We start from the raw sequence: 8,659 nt of genomic DNA on the forward strand, positions 1-8,659 counted from the left end.
TGCCAGCTCGAAGACCAGAAGGCCCTGATCTTTTGGGCGAGGACGGCAGCCACGGCACGCGGCCTACCGGACTAGAATGGCCACCCACCGCTCATAACTCTTTTTCTCCCCTACCCGGCCCTGTTGTTTCAATAAACGTCCTCCCTCTCTCTCCCTTTCTCTCTCTCTGTCTGTCTATCGGCTCGGCCCAATGGCGAGGCAACACGCCCTCGACCCCCCCAGGTCACCATGACGTCACACAGTTGACATAAATAGACTTATTATAATTGTTATTTTTATTTTATATTCTAATTAATAAATTCGGAGGCAAAGAATGGACTAAGGCAGCGCAGCACAGGTGCGGTTGGAAGCCGGTCGATGGGAGAGGCCTTCTCCCTGCAGTAGGGTGGCTAGAATCATAGTTTCTTACAATGTATGCTTACTAAGAAACTCTATGGCTAGAATAGCCACCCTACCTGCAGTGGACTTAGTAGGCTGTTGTTGTTGATGATGAATATTGTTATTTATAAAAGGAAAAACTATAGGTGTTTCATTTTCACTTCTACGTGTTTTCCTAGGACGTAAGGGAAGTTTGGTACAGTCTAGGTCGCTTTAACTTGGGATGCCACTGGAAGACGCCACTAGTTATTATTTTGCAGCTAGGCGAGGCGTGCGACCAGATAATTCTCTGTCGTGGAGAGAAATTTATATTTTACTGCCAGGCAATTTCCCCAGTGGAGGGTAATAGCCTGCCTAAGCTCTGGTCCCCACCTCGTTTCAACCACCAATCCGGAATGTGGCGTCCTTGTCTGCTGCACTATCATTATCATCACCATGACGGTCATTATCATCATTGCCAGACAACGAAGCAACCGCTCGTGCCCGTTTGCCACGCGAACTCTCTGTTCTGGGACGCTGCAATTATCGGCTTAGGTCGCTAAATACGTTGGTAAAAAAAGTATGTCCCGTCCCGCTCCTCCGACGTCGCGTCAGTACACCATGGGATCAGCAGGCGGCCTAATTACCGGCAGCCAGCTTATCGCCTGGATCAACGGGCGCCTTGAGTCAAACATCGAGAGCTTCGAGGACCTGAGATCGGGCGAGGCCTATTGCATGCTTCTGCTGAAGCTGCGCCCCGGAAGCCTGCCTCTCCCCAAGGTGAGACGAAGCGCAGGGAGCGAGCAAGACCAAATCTTCAATTTCAAGCTCTTGCAGCAGGGCCTGGAAAAGGCCCACCTGCGCAGAGCATTCCGCATAGAAAGTCTTGTTGCCGGCCGCTTCAGGGACCATTACGAACTGCTTAAGTGGTTCCGAAGACTCTTTGACGCCACGCACGCCGACCGTGACATCGGCTCTCCGGGCGGCGCATCCGCAGCGACGACTTCTGCAGATGGCGACTCCCGTCGCGTGCCGTCAGGAACGGGGCGTTCTGTGGCCGGGCGGGCAGCTCCGCTTGACCAGCACCCGGACGCGGCACGAAATCTGAATTCCGAGCCGCATGATGAAGCGGAGAAGATCGTGGAGCCGGCCGATGATGCCGGCCAAGATTACGCTAACTACCGCTTGGCTTTGCGGTCCATCGAAAACTTGTGTCGTGCCAGTGAGGCTGAAGGAAGCGCCGTGGAAGGAAGCCTCGTGTACAAGATCATTGAAATTCTGCGGCCCCTCAACTTGAAAGAGCCGCCTGCCGGCGAAGGCCAGGGGAAAAATGAGTGAAAGCCTTTTTGGGCAGTGAATAAAGATTGCCTTGACCAGATGCCGACTACTCTACTGGTATGACTGCATGTGCATGTGTAAGATCCCGCAAACCATTTTTGAAACTCGGTGTTCTGCTTTTCGGGAGCGGAATTCTAGTTTGTGCATTCACTCTCCGTTTTGAAGCGTCAATATAAGTGAGCGTGATTGATTGAGATCACACGCCCAGGATGTGACGCAGAATGCAAGGTATTGCTGCTGTTTATCAGCATGTCATCAATCAGAGGTCTCGTAGATGCCACTCAAGTGCGCATGCGTCACTTAGTCTCGCGCCACCGGCATGCCTGGGATCATAAAGGTTCATATTTCCGTATACTGGGAAGAAATGTGTCGCTGCAGTCGCGTGCCGTCGTGAGCACTGCCATATCTAGCAATGCTCGTCTCTTACTTGGAATGGTTAGCCACATGGCTTATTTTCGTTTTTGTTCGTCTTACTAGGGTGGCTATGTCTTACACTGGTCTTACATTAAGCTTCTAAATAAACCTTTTAGAGTTACCACTATTCTATAAGTAAAACAACTTTTAATGATATAATACTATAATATCCTTTCTGTGTGTGCACATGTACTTTTCGCCACATTTCGGCCGATTCATGAACCATGCGAAGGGCAAGTGAAACGTAACTACCCGATACATGACGGCACCGGCGGTGAAGTGTAGATGGCCTGCACTGCTAGCTCCACATTTCACCTACCAAGCCCGAACACTGGCGTTGCTGCGAAACGCGTCTGCGTGACGTCATCATCGTCATCGTCATCGGTCGGCTATCGCTTTTGTATATTTTGCCTAAATGTTTTGTCGTCTGCTTTACTCCGGCTCGCTCTCACCGCCGTTCCTTTGCGCTGGGTTGACATTTGGTGCTTGCACGCGCGAGATTTCGCGTGCGCATGACGATATATATCATAATAAAAGACTTCGGATCGAGTAAGCATGCACATGCACAATGACTTATGACTTATACTAAGGCTGGTAGTTTCTTACCGCTAACGGGGAAACACTGTTATCTTCGCACCGTCCCTTGCGAAGCTGATCTTCCTCGATCCGCTGCGAGGCGCGAAGAGTGACAGCTAGGAGTTTTCTTCGAATATCATACGTCGTATTCATACGGATACTTGGGGCTTTGGCTTCTCCACCAAGCAATCTTTCAAAGAAAACAAGCCTGCTGCTTCTGGGAAGAAAGAAACGAATTTGAGGCTTTTTTTTTTTTGTAATGGGTGGCCGGCTTTGCCAGAAGAAATCACAAATCTGTTGTGACAATTTGCAAGCAGAGTTTAAAAGAATTGCTTAACTCTTGCCTTACCGCCAGGAAAAGACCCGTTTTCATAAGGTGCAGGAAAAACTTTTTTATTGTTATATAAAAAAGTTTCATGTTTATTGTAGTATACCAAAATGTCGACAAATAAATGCGCTTTTTATTGATATAAGTATAAAACGTGTGTGTGCAACACAATAGCAGGAAAAAAATCCGAAACAACAAAATATTTGCAACAAAAAAATTTTGGAAAAGTGAGCGTGGGGGGCACAAATAAGTCAGTAAAAAAGTTTGAAGATATACGTTTTGTGGCACGTGTATATAGCTAACTATCCTAAAAGTTTCAACAGTGCACGTAAAAAATTGTTAGCACAGCAAAAAAAAAAAAAGTGACCCCATGCCCAGATCAACCCCCGGTCTCCGTCTTGGACAAAACTTCATGCGTTGTGCAGCGGGAGGCATCGAATCGCGCCCATAGGACGTAGAGACCCTACGGATAGAGATAATAACACTGACAACGCGCTCAATCCCCTCGCAGGCGCTCAAAAACGCGATAAATCCCGAAAAAAAAAAAAAAACTCACCGTCGAGCTGACGAAGACGTTCCAGGTTGATTGAGGGCTTCATCGCTGTCGGTGCTAAACTCTGATGATAGGGAATCTTCTTCAGGGCCACTGCTACCACTTTCATCAGAAAAATCGACTGTAGCAACGCTAGAATCGTGAGAAACCCGACGACTCCTTTCAGACCCAGCGCCCGACGACGACGCCATGGCTGCCGCTATCGCTAGGCGCTCGCTTATCTTCCCAGCAAGGTCAAAAATCACCGGGTCTCCGGAAACCAAAACCGAAACTGACACGGGTTGTGTGTTTCCTAACCTTCATTTCAGATGGCGCCTCACGAGAGCGTTGGTGCGCGGGAATTTCAACTTGAATCCATCGATCAAATTGATCGGAATTGAATAGGCGCGGTAAGGAAAGAGTTAAAACCCCGCGGAATGCTCGAAAGTATTCTACATTTCTTGACGTTGTCACGGCCTGTGAGCATTCCGGCATGCACTAGCTATAGGGTCGCAAGAAATGAAGGCACAGTTCACTGTACTCGAACTAGTGTTTGCGCAGTCGACTGCCGATTTTTGATTTTAGATGAGGTTTCTAACCAATATCGATGTTTATTGAGCTCACCCGTAGCGCTTGAAGATGGGGCCAATAAAATGGTCGTTTGGTCACGTGATAAAGACATTTTCGTCACTTCCTGAGCCGTGGGCTTTTTTGTTGTTTTTACTTTTATCGCGTATAGCATCAAAAGATATATGCACTGCGGTAAGGTGTTATGCAGTGGTAGGTTCGTTTTGGCGTTTGTTTGATGCCCGAGTTTCTGTCAACGTAGCCGTCACTTCCTTTAGTTTCACCCAAGGCTTCAGCCAAAGCATTTGGAGGCGATTGCCAAAGGCACTGTGTGTGAGCTACGGTCGCTTCGCCGCTTTTTTTATTGTTGTTATTGCGTCATTTTGCCCCTGGGAATTTGTTCTGTGCCCGAGTTGGTTTCTTTCAACGTAGATGATACCCGCGTGATATGTTGAAGTGTATCGTCGAAGTCTCCCTCGGCGTCGTGTTCTGCTTCTTTGAGCCAGCTCACGAATGAAGCCGTCACCTTGAGCCCTCGCAGGTGAAACGGCGACAACACCGATCTTTTCCCTGAAGAATCTAGGACGAAGTGTGACACCACTAGTTGTGCGCGCCCATATCCTACAAGAAAACAAGTCACGTTGCCGTCAGCAACAACATGCAGCAAAAGAGTTCACCAAGCGAGGATATGCCGTGCTGTGATGCAGCGAATTCAGTGATGTGGAAATGATTGTGTGCATTGGGGTGCCACGCTGGACGTACCACATTCGGCTTGTTATTGCGGTGACAGGTAAATGCGCAAACGAGGCGTGGTCGAGCTCACCGTGTTCCGGTACATCTATGAATTCCACGGTGACAGAGAGAGAGAGAGAGAGAGAGAGAGAGAGAGAGAGAGAGCCTTTAATGAAAGCTGAAGAGGTCAGTCCCATTAACGAAGAATTTGTTTTATGGTAAAGGCGAGATTAGCCATTGCACTTAGCTTGCTATCGCCCTTGATGTCTGCGCTCTTGATGGCTGAGTGCGATGCTTGCACGGGCAGAAATTTTTTGCAGGCAGCTGTATGATGCGGGCTTCCAAATACAAGTGCCTTACATACATGCTATTACATATTGCATGCATACTATTTTACATTGCCTAAATAGTGAAAAGAGCAACCTTTAAATCGTAAATCAGCGGGAAGCTGAAGGCATGTAAAGTTTGATAACTGCACGTCCCAGGCCTTATAGCTACAGCAAGTGGTGAGCCTGTCTTATATGCACCTCCTGCAGTTGTAACTGCCCTAATTGCACCCAGTGATGGTACAGGACGAGAATATTGGCAGATAAGCCATTTGCAGTGTTGTGGTATTTTATTGTCCCTCTGTTTTCTTAGAACACACCCAGCTCAGTATCATCACAAACTTAATCAGAGCAAAGCGAAGTTCATCCAGCTGTGAGTGGTCATAGCGCTGTATTCTTATTTTTATGGCGAGCCTTCCCTGACCAGAACACCTGTTCCCATGGCGTTATACACCCATGACTACTATTTCCGATACCCACTTTGGGTTGCCCATAGAAGCAGCCATTCCACTGAGAGAAGGAAGAGTCACCTATGCAAGCCTTCCCCATCGAGATGTCAATAGTCACCTGTACTCATGCTATTGTCACTCCAATTGCCTTTGAAACTCTCAGCTGTGCATTATACTGTCAAAACTGCAAATGCTCAATGCAGGAACACACATGTACACTAGCTTAATCAGCGCAGTAAAGCACTGGGACAGGAAGATGCTTTGAGTCCTCCAGCATATTCATGGTCACTATTCAATATTTCTATCCGGTGATTGCAAAGACACAGCCTGAATGCTTCTAACCACTTTGCCGACCACATTTTCCCCTCACCATACCAAACTCGTTGCCAAATTACTGCCTCAAGGTCCTTCTGCTTTCTTAAGACTAAAAAATCTCTGCCCTCAAAGTTGCCTCTACATCTGCTCCCTGCCTTGTACTGTTTCCGATAGGAGGAAGTTTCTCTCCAAAGACTTCTAGTTGGAGTGGCCCTCACACTTTTTCAATCTGGACACATGTAATCCCCTGTCCACTGAAATCCATATGCATGGGTCACTAAGCTGTGAATTTTTAATGTCCTTGCACATTGATAGCAGGTATAGGTTCTGAAGAGTTGACTCTGTTGGTATGTTTTGGGGCAACACGTTACGTAAAATGGACTCAGCAAGCCTAAAAAGGCATTTTTAGGGCAACAAAAAGCCAATATAGACACGAATCTAAAAATAGGCCCTTATAGGCACTATCAACAGTTGATTAATTTAATCCCTGTAGTTCGTGCTTATATGTTGAACAAAGTTTACAGGGACTCCAGGAAAAAAATGGGAATTTTGCCTAAAGTTCCGATCTAAAGTGAGAATTTTATTGCGTTGTACATCGGATACGTTCGTATTTTCTTTATGGATAATTAGCGCGTATATAGAAGTTGTATTACGTTGCCATGGTACGATTTACCACTACGTCAAATTAATATTGCTATGTATACTGTTTATTTCTCTTGCTTATTATTGTTCCATGTGCCCATGACTTTTGTTTGCATGACTATGTATAATGTATTAACTGCTATTTTTGGATTGTTATTTTGTGTACTGCATATTGAAAAGTTGATTTCGTTTTATTTTTTTGTTATTGTTGTTGTTGTCAGTGCTATGCCAATCGCTGTAGCCAGGAGGGGGGATAGGGCTTGTCAAGCTGTTCGCACGGCTTTTTCCTTCCCTCTCCTCCTCCATCGCCGATGGAAATTGACCCAATAAAAAAAAATCTCTAGTTATACTTTGTACATCAGGGCATGAGCTGCGTCACAAATATTATTATGTGCCGGTGCATAACTGTTTTGTGTGCTGGAATTTGCTTTTTTTGCTGATGTTCGCACGGTTTCTGTATATACACGATTGTACTTTACCAGTAATACTTAGTTGCCCTTGTTCCAGTCATCCTTTGTCTCGTGTCAAAATTTTGCCTGTATATATGCGAGTGTATCTTACCAATAAATCCTAGTTGGAAGTAGCACTTGGTCATGTCATCCTTCTTTGTCTCATCCAAATTTTGCACTTTACACGTGTGAAGCCGCCCAAAAGTTCCCGTCGGTTAGCTACATGAGAAATCCAGTACATCACCCACTAAAAGTCTGCATGGCTTCACCTAATAATTAGTCCGTAAGCTACAAGTGAGACTAACACTAGCCATCAAGAGTTAACATCTATGGAGAAAAAGCGAGTAGTATAATGCACAAAAGAAATTGGAAAAGATACGAGGCTGTTTGGGCACAGCTTTTTATTGCAATTGAATTTCCTGGAAAAAAAGTCGGTGTTAGGTGCAACAGGGCCTCAGAACACAAGTTGGCTTCAATGCTTGTTTCAGTGAAGTTTCTTCTGAGCCGACATCACAAGCACAGAGTTAGGTAACGGCACTGTAATCAAAACTATCATGCATGGTGGTGTGGCTCCTATACTCAATAAAGTGCAAAGGCTTTATTAGAAGAGAAAAACCACATGCAGTGCTCTTAGAGAAAGTAAATATCTTCATTCAATGGCTTCTGCTTCACCTAATGGGAATGCACTGTCCCCTTATAACTGCTGAAGGTGGTGCAAAAACGGTTCAGCTATTACCAACACACCCACTGAAAAGAAAGTGCTGGTGATCCCTTTTACATTCCTATGTCTGAGGTGTTTGCAGCACATTAATTCCCAAGTAGCACAGAACATTAGAATAACGTTATCTGGAAGTTGCGAAAGTTTAAATAACGTTAAATGTTACGAGGCAATGTTTATGTAACGTTTAAAAAAAACATTCAATGTTTATGTTATGTTGGAAACGTTGTTTTTACGTTGAAAACAAACATGTATGTTAACGTTTTGTTCCCAACATTTATTTAACGTTTAGGAAACAACTTAAAACCAATGTTAGAAATACTAATGTTATTACAATGCTCATACTCAACATTAAAGTAATGTAAATATACAAACATTATAATAACGTTCAGGACATGTTCAGGAAACAACTTATCACCAATGTTAGAAATGGTAACGTTATTAAAATGCTCAGGACTCAACATTAAAGTAACGTACAAATTGAAACATTATAATAACGTTCAGGGCATGTTCACGGCAGAACATTAATGGGATGTAAAAATGTAAACATTATTATAATGTTAAGAAGTACCCGCAAAGCAACGTTATATGTAACATCTTTATTGCAACATTATTACAATGTTCAAGGCATAACGTTGAAGTAATTTTAGAAATTTAACGTTATTAAAATGTTCGAGGTAATACTGTCAGGTAACAGGTAACATAATAAATCTGAACATAAGCATAACATTTATGTTACAACGGCAGGGTGATGTTATGCTTGAAGCATTAGCGAAATGTTCAAACTAATTGCACAATACAACTGGCTTTTACCAAAGTCTTCAGGGGTACAGGGGGTCAAAACAAGTCCTCCCCCCGAAATTTCTCGTGAGGGAAGTGGAGAGGGGGGGAGGTCATCGGACGGGTGATTCGACGT

The 8,659-nt window shown here is 44.8% G+C and overlaps 1 protein-coding gene across 1 annotated transcript; it reads left to right on the forward strand.

Moving 5' to 3' along the window:
* The first annotated feature begins 978 nt into the window (after nucleotides 1–978).
* Nucleotides 979–1,695, forward strand: LOC144163309 (microtubule-associated protein RP/EB family member 1-like). The gene has a single exon (XM_077694272.1). The coding sequence runs from the start codon at nucleotides 979–981 to the stop codon at nucleotides 1,693–1,695; it is 717 nt and encodes a 238-aa protein (XP_077550398.1).
* The last annotated feature ends 6,964 nt before the right edge of the window (nucleotides 1,696–8,659 follow it).

Source organism: Haemaphysalis longicornis, unplaced genomic scaffold, assembly GCF_048455015.1.
Source record: "Haemaphysalis longicornis isolate Haplotype H1 unplaced genomic scaffold, Haemaphysalis longicornis Haplotype H1 scaffold_1, whole genome shotgun sequence".
Classification (NCBI taxonomy): Eukaryota; Metazoa; Arthropoda; class Arachnida; order Ixodida; family Ixodidae; genus Haemaphysalis; species Haemaphysalis longicornis.

Excerpts from the sequence above, each read along its gene's own strand:
- LOC144163309 (XM_077694272.1), top strand. The coding sequence starts at position 979 with ATGGGATCAGCAGGCGGCCTAATTACCGGCAGCCAGCTTATCGCCTGG.